A 21,884-nucleotide genomic window follows, 5' to 3' on the forward strand; every position below is an offset into this window, starting at 1 on the left:
TTGTATTTACTATTCTCTTATTTTAACAGAAAGGTATGTTGAAGTCTCCCCACAAGGGAAATTTATCTCTTGTGCAAATTTATGATTTATTGGTTTATTTATCCTTCTAATTCCATGCATTTTGAGTCTACTTTTTTAGATGTACACATGTTGAGAATTGGTGTATCTTTTTAGTGAATTGAATTCTTTCTATCTCTAATAAAGCTTTTTATTCACAAGTCAGTTTTGTCTGATTACTATAGCTACTGCAGCTTTCTTTTACTTAATGATTGATAGTGTATTTTTTTTTTAAATAAATAACTTTATACCCCCTTCTCCCATTTCTCCCACACCTATCTCCTACCCTTTGCAACCATCTGTCTATCTGTTCTCTGTTTCTATTAGGTTTATTTTTTGTGGGTTTTTTAATATTCCACATATAAGAAAAATCATACGGTATTTGGCTTTCAGTGTATGACTTATTTCACTTAGCATAATGCCCTCGGTCCAACCATGTTGTCACAAATAGCAAGACTTTTTTTTAATGGCTGAATGATATTCCACTGTATATAATTTTCTTTATCCATTCATCCATCTATGGACATTTAGGTTGTTTCCATACCTTGGCTATTATAAATAATGCAGCAGTAGCATGGAGAATATAGCCAATGATTCTGTAACATCTTCCTATGTTAACAGATAGATAGTAACTGCACTAGTGAGGGTGAGGATTTAATAATATGGTAACTTTCAAAACACTGTATTGTATACTTGAAACTAATATAAGATTGCATATCAATGATACTTCAGTAAAAAAATTTATGCTGCAGTGAACATGAGGGTGCATATATCTTTTTGAGCTACTGTTTTGTTTTTGTTTTAGATAAATACCTGGAAATGGAAATGCTGAATCAAACTGTAGTTTTATTTTTAATTTCTTGAGGAATCTCACTACTATAATATATAGTGTCTGAATTAATTTACATTCCCACTAACAAAAGGGTTTCCTTTCCTCTACATCCTGGCCAATACTAGTTATTTCTTCTCTTTTTGATAAGACTTCCTACAGGTATGAAGTGATATTTAATTATGGTTTTTATTTGCATTTCCCTGAATAGTGATGTGGAGCATCTTTTCATGTTCCTGTTGGCCATCTGTATGTCTTCTTTGGAAAAATGTCTATTCAGATTTTCTGCCCTTAATTGGATTGTTTGTTAACTATTGAGTTGTTTTGAGTATGAGTTCTTTATATATTTTGTTTTTAACCCCTTTCAGATGTACAATTTGCAAATATTTTCCCCCATTCAATGGATTGCCCTTTCATTGCATTCATGGTTTCCTATGTTGTACAGTAGATTTTTAGTGTGATGTATTCCCATTTATTTATTTTTGCTTTGTTGATTTTACTTTTGGTGTCAGATTCAAAAAATCATCACCAAGACCTATGTCAATGAGCTTATTGCCTATGTTTTCTTCCACAAGATTTATAGTTTCAGGTCTATGTTCAAATCTTTAATCCATTTTGAGTCCATTTTTGTGTATTGTGTGAGACAGTGGTTGAGTTTTACTCTTCTGCATGTGGCTGTCCAGCTTTCCCAACATCATTTACTGAAGAAGCTGTCCTTTCCCCATTGTATATTCTTGCTTCCTTTGTCAGAAATTGATTGACCATGTATGCTTGGGTTTATTTCTGGGATCTGTTTTCTATTCCATCTGTCTATGTGTCTATTTTTATGTCAATACCATGCTATTTTAATTACTATAGCTTTGCAATATAGTTTGAAATCAGGGAGCATGATGCCTCCAGCTTTGTTCTTTTTCTCAAGATTGCTTTGGTTTTTCAGTATTTTGTGTGTGTGTATGTGTGTGTGGTTCCATATAAATTTTAAGATTATTTGTTCTACTTTGAAAAATACCATTGAAATTTTGATAGGGATTGCATTGACCTGTAGATTGCGTTGGGTAGTATGGGCACTTTAACAATACTGATTCTTCCACTCCATGAACATTGAACATCCTTCCATTTATTTGTGTTTTCTTCAATTTCTTTTATTAATATCTTGTAGTTTTCAATATACAGGGCTTTCACATCTTTGATTAAATTTATTCCTAGGTTATTTATTCTTTTTGATGCAATTATTAATGGAATTGTTTTCCTAATTTATCTTTCTGTTAGTTCATTGTAAATATATAGGAATGCAAGAGATTTCTGTGTATTAATTTTGTAACCTGCCAATTTGATGAATTCACTTACTAGTTCTATTAGCTTTTTGGTGAAGTCTTTGGTGGATGTATGTCATCTGCAAATAGTCACAGTTCCACATCTTCCTAACCAGTTTTGATGCCCTTTATCTCTTTATCTTGTCTGATTGTCATAGCTAGGACCTCCAGTACTATGTTGAATAAAAGTGGTGAGAGTAGACAACCTTGTCCTTTTCCTCATCTTAGAGGAAAACTTTCAACTTTTCACCATTGAGTATGTTGGTTGTGGGTTTGCTGTATATGGCCTTTATAAGGTTGAGGTACATACCTCTAAACTTATGTTGTTGCGAGTTTTACCATGAATGGACGTTGAATTTTGTCAAATGCTTTTTCAGCTTCTATTGAGATATCATGTGGTTTATACCCTTCTTTTTGTTAATATGGTGTGTAACATTGATTGATTTACAAATATTGTACCACTCTTGCATCTCCAGAATAAATCCCACTTGGTGGTGATGGATGGATGATCCTGTTGATACACTTTTGAATTCAGTTTGATAATATTTTGTTGAGGATTTTTCCATCTATTTTCATCAGGGATATTGGTGTATAATTTTCTTTGTAGTATCTTTGGTTTTGGTATTAGAGTGATGCTGGCCTCATAGAATGAGTTTGGAAGTATTCCTTTATCTCCTACTTTTGGGAATATTTTAAGAAGGATGGGTATTAGCTTGTCTTTAAATGTTTGGCAGAATTCAGCTGTGAATCCATCTGATACTGGATGTTTGTTTGTTAGGAGTTTTTGCTTACTGATTCAATTTCATTGCTGGCAATTTTATTTTTGTAGAAACTTGTCCATTTCTTCTAGGTTGTCCAATTTATGGCATATAATTTTTCATAGAATTCTCTAATAATTCTTTGTATTTCTGTGTTATCTGCTACAACTATCCCTTTTTCATTTCTGATTTTGTTTATTTGTGTCCTCTCTTTTTCTTGATAGGTCTGGCTAGGGGTTTGTCTCTTTTGTTTACTTTTTAAAGAACCAGCTCTTGGTTTCACTGATTTTTTTCTTTTGCTCTATTATTCTCTATTTAATTTATTTCTGCTTTGACCTTTATTATTTCCCCCCTTCAACTAACTTTGGGTTTCATTTGTTCTTCTTTTTATAGCTTCTTTAATTGTGAGTTTTGACTATTTATTTGGGATTGCTTGTTTCTTGAGGTAGGCCTGTATTACTATGCACTTCCCTTTTTGAACTGCTTTTGCAGTATCCCCCAAATTTTGCACTGTTGTAGCTTTGTTTTAATTTATCTCCATTATTGCTTCATTTCTTTTGACTTATTCACTGATCCACTTATTATTTAGAGGCTTGTTTAGCCTCCATGTGTTTATGGGCTTTTTTGTTTTGTGTAATTCATTTCTAGTTTCATACCATTGTAGCCTGAGAAGTTGCTTGATACAATTTCAATCTTTTGTATTTATTGAGGTTCGTTTTGTGTCCTAGTATGTGATCTCTTCTGGAGAACATTCCATGTACTTGAGAAAAATGTCTTTCCTGCTGCTCTTGGATGGAATTTTCTGTAGATATATGTTAAGTCCATTGATCTAGTGTGTTGTTCAATGTCTCTGTTTCCTTATTCATTTTCTATTGAACTAAGATAGGGCTTAGAAAGCTGGGAAAGCCTTCCTCTACCTGCCAGGCAGCAAAGTCTGGGTGTGCAGGGGAGCACCTTGGGGCTGAGCCACAAACAAAGGCGATGGAGTGTTTAGGGCTCCCTTGAATGCCTGACCTGCTGGGCTGAGGGAGTTCTGGGGAATTATTGTCCACCTGCCCTTTCTACTGTGGAAAGAGCTCCATCTAACTGTTGCCCCTCTGGCAACCTTCCTATTGCGTGTAAATCTTTCACTGCTGTCTCTGTTTTGGAGCGTGCCTGCCCTCCACAAGAGGCAGGAGTCTCAGCCTTCCAGAGTGCTCCAGTTCTCACTGGCATCCAGCCTCGCTAGTCACCAGAACCCAATGCAGGGTGGTCCATGTTCCCAGTTCTTCAAGGCCAAGTGTGCAGAGTTCCTAAGCATTTATCCCCTCCCCTCTCTGTTCCTCTTCCTATTTCCTGTGGGCTGGAGTCCTGAATGATCATGGCTCTTCTTGCCCAGGTGTAGGTGGGCTGCTGTGCTGTCTTCAGGTCATTATCAGGCTTTGTTGTATTTGCTGTAGTTGCTTCCTTGGTGTGTGTGGGGGAGGGTTTCTACCTTGCCTTCTTACTCTGCCATCTTTTTTCCTCCCATCCAGTTGGTTCTATTTTAAAAACATATAATGCCCATCCTCATTGCTACCACTTAGTCTGAGCTTGGCTCACTGATTACTGCAATAGCTTCCTCACTGGTCTCCCTGCTTCTTCTCTTGCCTGACTATGGTCTCTTTACAATATGAGGACTAGAGCAATCATCACTTCACACCTCTTCTCTGCTCGAAACCCCACAATGCGTCCCTATTTCACTGACAGTAAAAGGCAAGATACTATAGTAATCTATAAGGCTCTGACTTTTCATAAATTCTATGACCTCATCTCCTACTATTCTCCCCCTTACTAAGTAGACCCATCCATACCAGCTTTCTAACTACTTCGTCAACAGAGTCTTACCTTCAGGCCTTTATTCGACCTGTGCTGACTGTTTGGAACTTTTCCCTTATGTCCAGTAGCTAATATTATCGCCTCCTTCAAGTGTTTTGTCAGCTCTCTTCTCACAAAGGCAATTCTACTAATATTGCAATTTGCATTCCTTCCCCTATCATGATACTCTCAATCCCCCTTTACCTCTTCTACTTTTTCTTTTATCCATAGCAAACATCACCTTATAATAGATCATTTGTTTAGGCTATTAAGTGTCAGAAGCATAAGAACCTTTGTCTGTTTGTTAACTCTTCTATTTCAAGAGCTTAGGATAATGTCCTGCACACAGTAGTTGCTCAATTGATATTTCGTGCATGAATGAATAAAAAAAATGTACAACTAGATATGGATATCTCTTCCTTTATTCTCCTTGATATAATTAAAAACTTCTTATTTCTATGGATTCATATCTTTCATCAGTTCCAGAAAATTCTCAGCCAATAACTTTCAAATATGGTTGATAGAACAGGCCCTTCTCAACCTATCTTTCTCTCTTAACCACAGGACTGTATTTTTTTCACTGGCACATTCTGCTCTATGAAAAATTATATGCCAATAAATTCACCACAGTTAATTAATTTTCTATTTTGTTATTTAACTTATTTAATTTTTAATCTAGCAATTTTTCTATCGTGAAAAGTTTTCTTTGGTTCATCTTGATGGATGCTTAGACATTTAGAATGATTTCTTATTTTTTAAAATTCTATCTAATTCTTAAACATTTTATACTTGGTTATTTTATGTTCTAGATCTATTAAATACCATAACTGAATTTCTTGGAAACTTCAATCTGATGTTTATAGTTTCTGTTATTTCTCACAAAAGACTATGTCCTTGTATGTTTGGTAATGTTTGATACAACTCATACTTTGTTCATCTTAATTTCTGGGGGTGCTTTCATCTATAGGGATTTACATTTCTTTCTGTTGACAACCAAAGGATGCTACCAAGCTGAGGACACCTTAGACATTTTTCAGGATCCCAGACTTACTCCAGGAGTTTCAGATCTGGTCACCTATTATGCTACAGCTCTGGTCTAAGTCTCCTATCGCAGCACTCGTGTAGGCTACACAGCATTTTACATGTGCATTCCGCTTAGTTCCCCATATTTAACTCATGGGATTCACCTTTTTTAATTTTTCTTTTTGCAAACATCTTTTTTATTTCTTGTAAGCTCACTAACACATTATATAAAATAGTGCAATATAACACTATTTTTATGCCATTATAAAATAGCAAGAGGGTCCATCCATCAGACTATTTACTTTCTTCATATTGATGGAGGTGAAAGTCTCAGCAGTGTTTTCCAATTTCTTTATCTACTGTTTTCTTTATCCTGTTATAGTTTTGTTTTGTTTTCTTAAAGTAGGATCCCTGGACTTCAAGTCTTCTTTCCTCAATAATATTCCTGCATAACAAAAGCAACAATAGACACTATTTACTGAACAATTGCTATGTGCTAGGCAGCTTTCTAAGTGCTTTATGTACACTATTTTATTTAATACTTACAGATTCCAATTATACAGTTGAAACTATGAATTAGAGAGACTATATACTTGTAGAGGATTACACAGTTAATATGTGATGAGTCTGGGATTGTGCCTTTTTCGATGTCCAAATCCATGCTTAAAACCACAATGTTATATGGACTTTTCTGTGTAATTCTTAATTTGTTCTGGTCAATGAGAGTTGTTCTACTGCTGTTGAGGGGCACTTGGCCACAGCCAGCCTAGCCTTTTCTCTGCTCAGTATGATACAGCCACATTGTTTGTTGACCTAGTACGTAGTCAGGAGGAAATGGTTGCTTCCCCATGATATATAGAAAGTCAGTTGTCCAAGATAGCAGAGGTCAATTATATATCTGTATAGTCTTACATTTCCCAATCTAGTTGGACGTTTCCCTACCCAATGAATAGCTCCAAGCTTACTTGCCACATCATTAATTGCTGGGTAGAACTACTTAGGGAGTTAGAAGGGAGCTAAAATTGTTTTTTTTTAACCTTCAATTGTTATATATTGACTATCTTTCCCTTTGGCCATTGTCAGTCTTGCACTATAGCCACTTTCAGATTTTTCCTGCTTTTTAAGAAAAGTTGGTGAAATTAATAGCAGACCTTATTGCCTTTCCTTTATAACAATAAAAGAGTGATTGAATCACATGTCCAGACTCTAGTGAAAAAGGGCAGAGGATATTTTGAGCTCCAAGAAGAAATACAAACAGAAAAATACTTTTAAATGAAAAGCTCTCCTGGGGTTTTTTTATGAAGGGGCAGAAGTTCTCATTCATCTCCACCAGACTGACCTCTCTCTTTATGAGAAGTTGCACAGCAGGAATAGATAAAGAATACCTGAAGAGACCTGCACAAGTATATATAAACTCATTGAGGATACTGAGGAGGATAATGACAATAGCCCAATACATACTGAATATTTACTTTGTTCTAGGGACCGTTCTTCAGAGATTTATATTCATTGTCTCATTTAATCTTCACAATCTTGTAAGTTGGAGATACAATTATTGTGCTGATGTTATGGATAAGGAAACTGGGTCTTAGAATTATTAAGAAAGTTTCCCAAAGTCCCCCCAATTATAGTTATGGGGCTGGGATTAGAACCCAGACTAACTACAGAATCTGGGATTTAACTGCCTTCTTATACTGATATGTGTAAAGCTCTTCTTCAAGTGACAGAAATAGGAAATTGTTATTTTTGGTGTCTATCACCAAAAGTTGCATTGTCAATCCATTGATGTCATAGGGGAAGTAACTCTTTGAATAGAAATCTCTCAAATATTTTATATTGGCTCATACATTTATTAGAGGACTGAAAGGAAGCTACTGTAAGTACTAACTATTCCTTGGGACATATTTTTTTTTAATTTATCAATTTTATTTTGGTATCATTAATCTATAATTACAATGACATGAAGGACATTATGTTTACTAGGTTCCCCCCTTCACCAAGTCCCCCCCCACATACCCGTTCACAGTCACTGTCCATCAACATAGTAAGATGCTGTAAAATCACTACTTGTCTTCTCTGTGTTGCACAGCCCTCCCCGTGCACCCCCTCACACTATACATGTTAATCGTAATGCCCCCTTTCTTTTTTCCTTCCCTTATCCCTCCCTTCCCACCCATCCTCCCCAGTTCCTTTCCCTTTGGTAACTGTTGGTCCATTCTTGGGTTCTGTGCTTCTGCTGCTGTTTTGTTCCTTCAGTTTTCTTTTGTTTTTATACTCCACATATGAGTGAAATCATTTGGTACTTGTCTTTCTCCACCTGGCTTATTTCACTGAGCATAATACCCTCTAGCTCAATCCATGTTGTTGCAAATGGTAGGATCTGTTTTTTTCTTATGGCTGAGTAATATTCCATTGTGTATATGTACCACATCTTCTTTACCCATTCATCTACTGATGGACATTTAGGTTGCTTCCATATCTTGGCTATTGTAAATAGTGCAGCAATAAACATAGGGGTGCATCTGTCTTTTTCAAACTGCAGTGCTGCATTCTTGGGGTAAATTCCTAGAAGTGGAATTCCTGGGTCAAATGGTATTTCTATTTTGAGCATTTTGAGGAACCTCCATACTGCTTTCCACAATGGTTGAACTAATTTACATTCCCACCAGCAGTGTAGGAGGGTTCCCCTTTCTCCACAACCTTGCCAACATTTGTTGTTGTTTGTCTTTTGGATGGTAGCCATCCTACTGGTGTGAGATGATATCTCATTGTGGTTTTAATTTGCATTTCTCTGATGACAAGCGATGTGGAGCATCTTTTCATGTGTCTGTTGGCCATCTGAATTTCTTTTTTAGAGAGCTGTCTATTCAGCTCCTCTGCCCATTTTTTAATTGGATTATTTGCTTTTTGTTTCTTGAGGTGTGTGAGCTCTTTATATATTTTGGATGTCAAGCCTTTATCGGATCTGTCATTTTTGAATATATTCTCCCATACTGTAGGGTACCTTTTTGCTCTATTGATGGTGTCCTTTGCTGTACAGAAACTTTTCAGCTTGATATAGACCCATTTGTTCATTTTTGCATTTGTTTCCCTTGCCCGGGGAGATATGTTCAGGAAGAGGTCACTCATGTTTATGTCTAAGAGATTTTTGCCTATGTTTTTTTCTAAGAGTTTTGTGGTTTCATGACTTACATTCAAGTCTTTGATCCATTTCGAATTTACTTTTGTGTATGGGGTTAGACAGTGATCCAGTTTCATTCTCTTACATGTAGCTGTCCAGTTTTGCCAGCACCATCTGTTTAAGAGACTGTCATTTCCCCATTGTATGTCCATGGCCCCTTTATCGAATATTAGTTGACCATATAAGTTTGAGTTAACGTTTGGAGTCTCTATTCTGTTCCATTGGTCTGTGGCTCTGTTCTTGTGCCAGTACCAAATTGTCTTGATTACTGTGGCTTTGTAGTAGAGCTTGAAGTTGGGGAGTGAGATCCTCCCCCCCACCCCCACTTTATTCTTCCTTCTCAGGATTGCTTTAGCTATTCGAGGTCTTTGGTGTTTCCATATGAATTTTTGAGCTATTTGTTCCAGTTCATTGAAGAATGCTTTTGGTAGTTTGATAGGGATTGCATCGAATCTGTATATTGCTTTGGGCAGGATGGCCATTTTGATGATATTAATTCTACCTAGCCAGGAGCATGGGATGAGTTTCCATTTGTTAGTGACCTCTTTAATTTCTCTTAAGAGTGTCTTACAGTTTTCAGGGTATAGGTCTTTCACTTTCTTGGTTAGGTTTATTCCTAGGTATTTTATTCTTTTTGATGCAATTGTGAATGGAATTGTCTTCCTGATTTCTCTTTCTATTAGTTTATTGTTAGTGTATAGGAAAGCCACAGATTTCTGTGTGTTAATTTTGTATCCTGCAACTTTGCTGAATTCCGATATTAGCTCTAGTAGTTTTGGAGTAGAGTCTTTAGTATTTTATGTACAATATCATGTCATCTGCAAATAGTGACAGTTTAACTTCTTTACTTATCTGGATTCCTTGTATTTCTTTGTTTTGTCTAATTGTGTGGCTAGGACCTCCAGTACTATGTTGAATAACAGTGGGGAGAGTGGGCATCCCTTTCTTGTTCCCGATCGCAGAGGAAAAGCTTTCAGCTTCTCGCTGTTCAGTATGATGTTGATTGTGGGTTTATCATATATGGCCTTTATTATGTTGCAGTACTTGCCCTCTATACCTATATTGTTGAGAGTTTTTATCATGAATGGGTGTTGAAATTTGTCGAATGCTTTTTCAGCGTCTATGGAGATGATTATGTGGTTTTTGTCTTTCTTTTTGTTGATGTGGTGGATGATGTTGATGGATTTTCCAATGCTGTACCATCCTTGCATCCCTGGGATGAATCGCACTTGGTCATGGTGTATGATCCTTTTGATGTATTTTTGAATTCGGGTTGCTAATATTTTGTTGAGTATTTTTGCATCTACGTTCATCAGGGATATTGGTCTGTAGTTTTCTTTTTTGGTGGGGTCTTTGCCTGGTTTTGATATTGGGGTGATGTTGACTTCATAGAATGAGTTTGGGAGTATTTCCTCCTCTTCCATTTTTTGGAAAACTTTAGGACAATGGGTATTATGTCTTCTCTGTATGTCTGATAAAATTCCGAGGTAAATCCATCTGGCCCAGGGGTTTTGTTCTTTGGTAGTTTTTTTATTACCGCTTCAATTTTGTTGCTGGTAATTGGTCTATTTAGATTTTCTGTTTCTTTCTGGGTCAGTCTGGGAAGGTTGTATTTTTCTAGGAAGTTGTCCATTTCTCCTAGGTTTCCCAGCTTGTTAGCATATAAGTTTTCATAGTACTCTCTAATAATTCTTTGTATTTCTGTGGGGTCCGTCGTGATTTTTCCTTTCTCATTTCTGATTCTGTTGATGTGTGTTGACTCTCTTTTCCTCTTAATAAGTCTGGCTAGAGGTTTATCTATTTTGTTTATTTTCTCAAAGAACCAGCTCTTGGTTTCATTGATTTTTGCTATTGTTTTATTCTTCTCAATTTTATTTATTTCTTCTCTGATCTTTATTATGTCCCTCCTTCTGCTGACCTTAGGCCTCATTTGTTCTTTTTCCAATTTTGATAATTGTGACATTAGACCATTCATTTGGGATTGTTCTTCCTTCTTTAAATATGCCTGGATTGCTATATACTTTCCTCTTAAGACTGCTTTTGCTGTATCCCACAGTAGTTGGGGCTTTGTGTTGTTGTTGTCATTTGTTTCCATATATTGCTGGATCTCCATTTTAATTTGGTCATTGATCCATTGATTATTTAGGAGCATGTTGTTAAGCCTCCATGTGGTTGTGAGCCTTTTTGCTTTCTTTGCACAATTTATTTCTAGTTTTATGCCTTTGTGGTCTGAAAAGTTGGTTGGTAGGATTTCAATCTTTTGGAATTTACTGAGACTCTTTTTGTGGCCTAGTATGTGGTCTATTCTGGAGAATGTTCCATGTGCACTTGAGAAGAATGTGTATCCTGTTGCTTTTGGATGTAGAGTTCTGTAGATGTCTGTTAGGTCCATCTGTTCTAGTGTGTTGTTCAGTGCCTCTGTGTCCTTACTTATTTTCTGTCTGGTGGATCTGTCCTTTGGAGTGAGTGGTGTGTTGAAGTCTCCCAAAATGAATGCATTGCGTTCTGTTTCTTCCTTTAATTCTGTTCATATTTGTTTCACATATGTTGGTGCTCCTGTATTGGGTGTATATATATTCATAATGGTTATATCCTCTTGGGTTATATCTGAGCTCTTTATCATTATGTAATGTCCTTCTTTATCTTTTGTTACCTTCTTTATTTTGAAGTCTATTTTGTCTGATACTAGTACTGCAACACCTGCTTTTTTCTCTCTGTTGGTTGCATGAAATATCTTTTTCCATCCCTTGACTTTAAGTCTGTGCATGTCTTTGGGTTTGAGGTGAGTCTCTTGTAAGCAGCATATGGATGGGTCTTGCTTTTTTATCCATTCTATTACTCTGTGTCTTTTGATTGGTGCATTCAGTCCATTTACATTTAGGGTGATTATTGAAAGGTATGTACTTATTGCCATTTCAGGCTTTAAGTTTGTGGTTACCAAAGGTTCAAGGTTAGCTTCTTTACTATCTTACTGTCTAACTTAACTTGCTTATTGAGCTATTATAAACAGGGTCTGATGATTCTTTATTTCTCTCCTTTCTTATTCCTTCTCCTCTCTTCTTCATATGTTGGGTGTTTTGTTCTGTGCTCTTTTTAGGAGTGCTCCCATCTACAGCAGTCCCTGTAAGATGCCCTGTAGAGGTTGTTTGTGGGAGGCAAATTCCCTCAACTTTTGCTTGTCTGGGAATTGTTTAATCCCTCCTTCATATTTAAATGATAATAGTGCTGGATACAGTATTCTTGGTTCGAGGCCCTTCTGTTTCATTACATTAAGTATATCATGCCATTCTCTTCTGGCCTGTAAGGTTTCTGGTGAGAAGTCTGATGATAGCCTGATGGGTTTTCCTTTGTAGGTGACCTTTTTTTTCCTCTCTGGCTGCCTTTAATACTCTGTCCTTGTCTTTGATCTTTGCCATTTTAATTATTATGTGTCTTGTTGTTGCCCTCCTTGGATCCCTTGTCATGGGATTTCTGTGTACCTCTGTGGTCTGAGAGGCCATTTCCTCCCCTAGTTTGGGGAAGTTTTCAGCAATTATTTCTTCAAAGACACTTTCTGTCCCTTTTTCCTCTCTCTTCTTCTTCTGGTACCCCTATAATGTGGATATTGTTCTGTTTCGATTGGTCACACAGTTCTCTTAATATTCTTTCATTCCTGGAGATCCTTTTACCTCTCTCTGCATCAGCTTCTCTGCGTTCCTGTTCTCTGTTTTATAGTCCATTAATGGTCTCTTTCATCTTGTGCATTCTGCTTTGAAGTCCTTCCAGAGATTGTTTTATTTCTATGTTCTCCCTCCTTAGTTCTTGCATATTTCTCTGCAAGTCCATCAGCATGGTTATGACTTTTGTTTTTAATTCTTTTCCAGGAAGACTGGTTAAATCTATTTCCCCAGGTTCCTTCTCAGGGGAAGATGTAGAAGATGCCGAAGCTGTCTGGGTTAGTCTTGTCTGGATCAAATTTTTTTGCCTTTTCATGTTGATAGGTGCAGTTGTATGGTATTGACACATCTGTCAGCTGGGAGAGCCTAGACTTTTTCCACTCGCTCCTGGTCTTTCTTTATTGGGACAACTGCGACCCCTAGTGGCTTGTGTTGGGCAATTGCATGTAGACTGGGTCTTTGTGTCTTGCCCCACCGGTACGGAGGAAGCTCCCTTGCTGAGGGCATGGCCAGCCTCAGGCTGCTGCTCTGCTATGGCAGGGCCCCAGAGGAGTAATGGACTGGGGGTGCTGTTTGGCTCTTTACCTCCATGAGGGGTCTCAGAGCTGTTGCCCAGGGGGTTAGTGTGCCCAGAGTTCCCTGGAATTTCCAGCTGCTGGACTATGACCTGGGATGCTTCTGTCCAGCTGTGCAGTCCCTGTCCCTTTAAGACTTTCAAAAGCACTCACTTTTCTTTGTCCCCAGGGTGCTGGCTTCAGGACCCACTCACAGGTCTTACTGTCCTGCTTCCCTAGTTTCCAGCACCCCATGCACGCACTGTGTCTGTGCTCTGGTGCGGATGGCTGGGGCTGGGAGTTTAGCAGTCCTGGGCTCCGTCTCCCTCCCTGCTCCGACTCCTCTCCTCCCGCCGGGAGCTGGGGTGAGGGGCCTCAGGTCCCGCTGGGCTGTGGCTTGTATCTTACCCCTTTCACCAGGCACTGGGTTCTCAGAGGTGTGGATGTAGTCTGGCTGTTGTCCTGTGTCTTCTGGTCTCTCTTTTAGGGATAGTTTTATTTGTTGTATTTTCAAAAATATATATGTTTTTGGGAGGAGATTCCCACTGTCCTACTCATGCTGCCATCTTGGCTCCGCCTCTCCTTGGGATATATTTTAACTCCTTTTTAAATGTTGTACCTGTACTACCTTTTCGGGGAGTAGGTTTGTGGTTAGTTTCAACTTTGGTATAAAGTAACTCTCCATCCAATTTGAGTGTAATTCAGAACACTTGCCTCTAGAGGGTGATGCCTCATTATGGAGTACTGGGCAATTATTAAAATGTGTCACAGAACCTGGGTTAAAACTACAAAACAGAAAGAGAAAATAGACCAAAATTCTGTAACTATGAAGACCTTACCTTTGATCAGAAAAGTTAAAGGAATAAAAGTAGTTGTCTAAAATGTTTTTTATTAACCAGGAGGGGATTCTTTTTACCTCCTTAATACCCATGAAGCATGGGACCAAAGGCTGCTAGAGAAAAAAGAGAACATTTTGAGAGACCTTTTTTAAGTTAAGAAGAAATTATAGAGACAGTACATGAAAATTAATTTTTCTGAATTTAATGCTCTTGGGGATGGAGAGTAAAGAATAATGAAATTCATTGCAAGTAAAATGTTTTCTGTTAATTAAAAATGGCAACTGAAAAAGATTATTTTGATACTTGGCAACTTTAAGAGTGATGATACCTACCATACCCTATGATTCCGAGCACACCCAACATGAGCACCCAGAAGAGGAATGCAGCTGTGAACCTCAGGAGTATCACAAACAACCAGCTGAGGAGCATGGCGATAGTCAGGCCACTAGAGGAAAAAGCACATGATGAACAGAAGGACCAAGTGTGCTAAGCGTAACATAATGAAAACAGCAAAAGAATGCTATTTTTCTATTCAAAATAATTCTCAGATTATTTTATTTTACCTGGCTATAGAAACACTTATAATGTTTAAAAGTATAAACAATGCTTTCTGTTAAGACTGTTACATGAAAGAGTAGGACCATCGGGGACTTTATACACGAGTCACCTTCATGTGCCTACATAAACTGAGGTCCAGTATCAATCATAGTTGGAAAAACCCAGTTCCACCAATCCACAATCTGCCACAATTGTTGGGTCCTACTTTTTTCTTTCACATTTACCCACTAAGTGATAAACTGTAAAATATCCATGATAAATTTATGCTGTTCTATCTACCTAAAAACTAATAAAACCTTATGAAATATAACTGTCTAGAAGTAAGGGAACAGTCTTAGGGAAAGAAGATAAAAATAACCGCCCCATACAGTTCCTGAATCCATGACTTTGCAGTCATTACCACTATGGGCTAATTATCTCAAATAGTTTTTAATGTCTGACATCACCAGACATCTACTTCAGGTTGCCAGTGATCTGTGGGCCATTTTATGGAGCCATGGTAAGGATTTGTGTCTCCTGGGCCATATGACTTCATCAAGCAATCAACAGCATGAGTATTCTTTAGTTTTAATTTCTTCCCCAAACATAGCAACAGACAAAGCCTGGTATATTTATTGAGTTTATTGTCTTCAAGTGTTATCTTTTTCAAAATCCTTAATAATTACTGTCACTGGCCAGATGACAGCATGGTATCAAAGTACTTTCTCAGGTCATATTCTTGCAGAGCTTATGATATTAAGTTCAGAAGCTTTTAACTTAACATTCCCTTTTAAAAATCATGGATACTCAGATGGTTGAATGATTTTTCTGTGGAATAATCCAAGGGGAATACTCAAAATGGTCTGAGGGGAAAGAAATGTGTTTGTTTATTCTGTGTGTTTTAAATTCCTAGATAAAAATCCCAACTGAATAAACCAAGTCCCAGTATATCAGTGTTTGGCTTTATATTTATGAAATAGATGAAAGCAGAGGAGTTGAAAAGAAAGGAGTCTCTTGTCTCGTGGTATGCGTGGTACCTGGGTGGAGAGGGTTTCAGGGTGTGTGTTGGGAGTGAGGCGGGCAGGAGTCTATCATAATGTATGCTTTTTCAGGTAAGAGTGGAAAGGCCAACATAAAGAAGAAATATGGAAATCATACAGTGATATTTGGGTCTGACAATGAGGGAAACAGTTTAACTACTGTCAAGTATAGAGATATATCCTGAAATCCTGATACACATTAAAGATAATTACTGTAATTATTTAAGGCAAAGCATCAAAATGAATAAAATCTCACAAAACTATCCAGTTTATAGCTCTAAAAATGACTCACTAGTATTTTCCACACTATACAATTTCAACTTTATTAGGCACCTTATAGTTAAATATTATCTATCTTGGTCCCCTAGTGTTTTGTAACTGTTCCTTGAACCCACATTTTCAATGCATCTCCTATGTTCCAAGAACCACACGAGGAGTTAGGAAAATAAAGATGAGTTAGGCATAGTTACTTTGGTAAGGTGTTCGTATTTATCAGAGGGAATGAGCCAGGTAAATAGAATACAAAATGGTAGATATGATAATAGAAGGCAGATATGTGTATGTGTATAAATATGTATATACACACAGTGGGTATGAGGAATACATAGGGGGAAGAAATTAATTATATCTGGGGAAGTCAAGAAAGACTTCACAAAATCTGATTTTGAATAATGAGATGGATTGCTCAGGACACACGGAAGGATATGCTGGGAAACAACAGAATGTGCAAAAACACGAGAGTTTAACAGTCTAGGGATGGGCATGCTATTTGATGTATTTAGCATATAGGGTTAACCAAGAAACATGAGCGAGGATGAATCTGGGAAATTCTTTTGGGCCAGGTTGTAAAGGGGTTTGTAAGTATCTGAAGTTTTCATTTTATTCTTTGATCTCTAGGAATCCATAGATGCTCTTAAGGCACAAGAAGGTACCATGGGAGCCAGGCAGTAAGGACGGTTTCAGCTGTATCAAACACATACACCTGCTCCAGAACAGTGACTGTATTTTCCCTTACATTTCAGGAAGATCTTCTTACGTCTGAAGATCTTAAATCTCCTATATTTTTCCAGCTTGTCACAACTGCAGTGACCTTTGATGCTGATGCTGATGACAGATATGTGGAAGGAATGTATTCGAAAATAAGAATGATATTTGGAGGTCAAGGGAGACACAAATGAGAAAACAGAACCAAGGAACAAAACTGCATTTGCTATAACATGATAAGAAGCAAATGCACTACAGATGCTGCCCCCTTGTGAACTCGAAGTGTCTAAGTGTACTTTTATTTAACAAATTTTAACAGAATTAAAATTTACATTCTTATAACTTTCTGCTAACACTGGGCATATTTCTAAATATCTTTGCCAAATCTTCATTCTGTCTGAAAAACAAAATGGCAAGAACTGAGATCTAAGCCAACCTTTATTCACAAATATGAATGGGGAATTTGAAGAATTAGTTCTACAAAGATAAAATCAGAATGGGACTGGAAAAGAAACACTTATGTTTCACTTACATGAGTATCCAATACCAAGTTGTAGCATAGTCTTCAAACACTTTCATTCCAATTGTTCTTGCTTGAAGGATTTTATTGACACCACTGAATTCAAAAAAGAAAAACAATCAATGATTTTTTTTGACTACCACTAAACAGAAATGTTCTCATTATTATAAAAGAGATTTTGCAAGCTGTTGCTGCAAGCATATTTTTATAGACCATTCATGAGTACTGACTTTTTTTCTAAGCCACAACAATACATGAAATGTCACTTTGGTAAACCTAGGAAGGTGGCTTTAACTATATGCAGAGAGAATGTTGTTTTCAAGAGTGGTGAACAGATCCTTTCCCAATGTACATGATGTGCCCTCAATATTGCAAAAACCTCCCTATAAGAAATGAATTTAAATGATAAGATTAACTTTAAACCTACAAAACCCATAGAGTCAAGAATAAACATCATCTTTAAATTCCCTTCCTAATCCTCCAATAGCTTTGTATCAGGAAGGCATGATGGGAAATATAGAGAAAAGCTCACAAATCATTAGTGTCCAGTTTGATGAATTATCAAACCAGATGCTCTCAAGTAGCTACATTGTCATTCCTTTCTCTCATGTGCCCCAATTCTAATAGTTCTCTCTTCCCCTAAAGTAAATACAATCCTGACTTTTGTGATAATTATTTCCTAATTTTCTTTTTAGCTTTACCACTTTTACAGGCATTACAGGATAATTTAATTTAGTTGTGCTTGGTTTTGAACTTCATTATCAATGGAATTGTACTTGGTATTACCACTTTGTGATTTTCTTTTCACATAGCGTATTTGTGAAATTCATTCTTGTTGCTAAATATTCTACTAAATATGCAGGAACTGCACTATTCTACTTGGACTACTGAAGTCTTTTTGAGAAAGAAAAGTACTTTTTAAAAATATCTTTATTTTTCATTTTTAATTCAACAACTGAGCTATGCCATTATCCTCTGTGTGTTTATATTTGTGGGAATTCTCTTTCCCAATAACTCTGTGTACAGCCAAGGGAAACAATAATTTTACTTCATTATAGTTAATACACAGAAACTGATATGGTCATGGAACAGCATTTTCATCATTGTTCCACATTTCTTAAGGCTCCCTTCCCTTTAAAACATCTGACAGTTTCATTATTTGTAATTTTTTTCAAACAGTGCTTTAAAAAGCATGGATTTTTAAATTATGTTCATTCAAAAAGTAAATTATGTTAAGGTCTTTTAATACATTTCCTGATATCTCATTTATATACCTGTTTGAAAATATCATTGTTCCCCCTAATTCATTCTGGTTTCTCCTTACACGCATTTCTTATTGAACACATACCAAGTTCTCCAATCCACATGTATATTTTATATAAAACATAAGTCTTCCTGTATGATGATCCTGAATCTAACAGAAGCTTTGGTCTTGGGTATAATAATAGGTTACATCAAAACTAAGAATGGGAACGTAAACAAACATACTTTGCAGCTGCCCTGAGTTCTATAACATTTCTTTTCTTTCCATTTCCATCTTCAAACATTGTCTTATTTCCTACTGTTAAAGTGCCATTTTTAGTAGAGAAGTCAGGGAAACATCTCTGGAGAACTGTAAAAAAAAATTAAAATAATGATGATCATTTCTACTTCTTCCCATTGGATGTCATCCCTTTATTAAGCTTTCTGTTATTTATAACCAAATTCTTGCTAGACAGTGTGTAAATTGCTCAGTATAGAAAATTGCCCATTAGTTGATGATCAGAAGATTTTCTGATGGCTCCAAGACTGACATAGAGAGAGAACACAATCACAATCTGCAGCTACATTCTAAACTTGTTATTTTATACATGGTATACTCACCAAGCAACCGTAAGACACAACATACAGGTTTCAGAGGAGTAATACTGATAACCTATCCTTTACGGTAAAAAATAGTTAAATCAAAAGGCTGCATTTACTTCTATGACTGGATGAGTTTAGTTTTGTTATTTAAAAAATCTTAGATACTCTTTGAGTGAAACCTTGAAAACTGGATATTAGTGGGTAATTCTTGGGAAGCAAGAACCAGCTCTTACTTTAGGCAAAGACAACTGAATTATTATCTGTAAAGTCTTACTCATTTGTCTCTACAGCTTTCTCACTTATATGGTTTTTTGGAGGGGCTGGACATGGACATTTTGAAACTATCAAAAATAACCCACACTTTGTATATTAGCATAATTTCTAAGAGTTAACTCACCATTCAATCTTCTACACGCTTATTTTGATTAAATAGAATCCTTGCCTCTTTGCATATCTGTATTACTAAAAATATTTTAAAACCCTGATTTCTAAATGAAGAGGGAAGAGAATTTGGAAATGGATCATTAAAAAATATTTTTTCTTACAAGAAGCATCACAGATTTGCATGGGTTCATATGGAACTTAAACCTGAAAACATTTAAGCAGTTGATATCGAGAAAGAAGACATATGTCCTATAAAGCCTTTCCTGATTCTCCTGGCTTAAAACAATTGCCTGTATACCCACCTCCATCTTCTGTAGTACTCATATTATGACTGAGTCTTTCACTATCTTCCCCTTCTTTCTCCTGCTCTTCCCTGGCAAATTAGACATAGTGGTCTCTACCAGCTGGTTCAATTCCCTTTCAGTCTAATCATATTTCTGCCCCCACCACTCCATGAGACTTGTCCTCCCAAAGATGCCAATGACCTCCTAACTGCCAAAACTTCCAACATTTTTTAATCTTCATCCCATTGAACCCATTATCGAATGCAGTCTTGGTACATAGCAGAACTCAGTAAATGTGTGCTGCTGAATGAGGCAACCTTTCTGAGTCTGGCACAGTAGATAACCCCTGTCTTTTGAAACTCTCCTTCCTTGGGTTACATGTCCAGATTCTCTCTTGCCTTCCATTTGGACTTTCTGTGCTTTATTTCACTGTAAACTTTTGAAACATGACTGTTCCCACCCTACAGAGTCCACCAGCCTTGTTCTACATATTATTTCTGGGCAACTTCATTCTGTTAGCTTCAATTACTAAAAATGCTCATTATGTATTTGGAAGTAGAGAAAATATGAAGAAAAATACAAACCATACATACTCCAACCCCCCCCTCCACGATGAACTATACTAACATTTTGGTGAATTTCCTTCCAGTCTGTCTTCTACAAGAATTTTTTTTTTAAGAATCATAAGCACACAGTACATGCAGTGCTTTCCCTTGTTTCTTTCTTCTGCTATTACTTATTTCCTTTTATAAATTCTTTTATGAGTGGATTTTATTGGCTACATACTATTTCATTAAGTACCCTAGTTAATCCCCTATTAGGGGGAATACCAGCTGATTGCAAGGCTTACTTTAATATTTCCCTCCCTAGAGTGTGAGGCACTATGTCTTATTCATTTTTGTTATCTCTCAATGTACTGTTTATACTATGTGATTTAAACAAACTCTACTTGAAAGGGCAGGAACCATATCTTATGCTTTTATACCTATTATATCCTCAGAAACTAATGATACATTTTTACCTCGTTGTATAAAAAGTGTAACATGGTTCTTGGCAACAAACAACTTGTTGCCCAGGGCTTCCTGGCAAAATACAGATGCTTCCAGAACCATTATCTTTGCTTCAGGTTCTTTCATGATCCAGAGAAGAACGATGGAGCCTATAAGACATGGTATTTGGTGGTAGCTGCTCCAGTGGCACTCAACTTTCTACTCAAACTGGAGACTAATGCCTTTCTTCCATTTTAAAAGAAATATACTCATTGTGGAAAAATGGAGAAATAGAAAAAAGAGGAAAGAAGAGAGGAAATCTTCAGTTTTACCACCTCCAAAACAACCATTAATATTTTGGCAAATTTCTTTGTAATCTTTTTCCTTGAATAATTTTCTTTATTTTAATCTGTATATGTTTGTTATTATAATGCACATAGCATTTTGTTTAATATTATAATGTATACCTACACTTACATAAGTCTAAAATATTTCATTTAATGAATAGAACACAACTTATTTAAGTAATCTCTTGCTCTTGGACATTGGAGTGTTTCCTTTTCCTTTTCTTTTTTTGGGGGTGTTCTTTTGAATAATATTGTGATGGACATCTTCATGTAAATTTTTTTCTCTACGGTTAGAGATTATACCCTCAAGAAAGGAAAATAAGTCATTTCAGTTTCTTCTAAAAAGAGTTGAATAAAGTTTATAAATTTTAAAGAAATAAAATACAGCTTCATTCAGAAGACATATAAATATTTCAAATCTCAAATTATAAGGATTATATGTCCCATCCTCACTCCCCAGGCAATTTCTGAACAAATTTTTTGACTAAATTCAGTGGTGAATATGTAAGAGTATGTCTCTATGTATGCTTGTGTGCTCATAGAACACCAAATAATCAATCTGGGCTTTTAAAAATCAATTTTCAATTCTTTTAAAATATTTGTTTATGAAGCAAAACTCACAGAACTCCAGTGGAGATATTCTTGGCTAGAGTTAGGAGAATGGGTTTTAGCTATGCTGTTCTTTAACTCTGGTATCTTGTAGGACTATTCTTGGCCTCAGTTTTACCATTGTAAACTAAGGAAACTGTAACTTCTTGGTATATTCTGTGTTTCTAAGGTGAAATGATAACTACTTACAAGGTTTGCTTGGAAAAATCACTGTTGGACAATCATCATCCAGTAAAAGTTGTGCAAGAGTCTAAGAAAGAAGAATATGTTAACAGTTCAAAAGCTGTTATGATAACTTT

The 21,884-nt window shown here is 36.5% G+C and overlaps 1 protein-coding gene across 5 annotated transcripts in view; it reads right to left on the reverse strand.

Annotated features, from left to right (window-relative positions):
• The window catches only part of SLC44A5 (solute carrier family 44 member 5), a 359,314-nt gene that overhangs the window by 23,578 nt on the left and 313,852 nt on the right, over positions 1-21,884 (reverse strand). For all 5 annotated transcript variants that reach the window (XM_073234136.1, XM_073234137.1, XM_073234138.1 and 2 more), the window contains 4 exons: positions 21,775-21,835; positions 18,616-18,739; positions 17,140-17,223; positions 14,379-14,491 (listed from right to left, as the gene is read on the reverse strand). In XM_073234136.1, the coding sequence (XP_073090237.1) occupies positions 14,379-14,491; positions 17,140-17,223; positions 18,616-18,739; positions 21,775-21,835 (382 nt within the window). The remainder of the gene's footprint in view (positions 1-14,378; positions 14,492-17,139; positions 17,224-18,615; positions 18,740-21,774; positions 21,836-21,884) is intronic.

Source organism: Manis javanica, chromosome 4, assembly GCF_040802235.1.
Source record: "Manis javanica isolate MJ-LG chromosome 4, MJ_LKY, whole genome shotgun sequence".
NCBI classification, from domain to species: domain Eukaryota; kingdom Metazoa; phylum Chordata; class Mammalia; order Pholidota; family Manidae; genus Manis; species Manis javanica.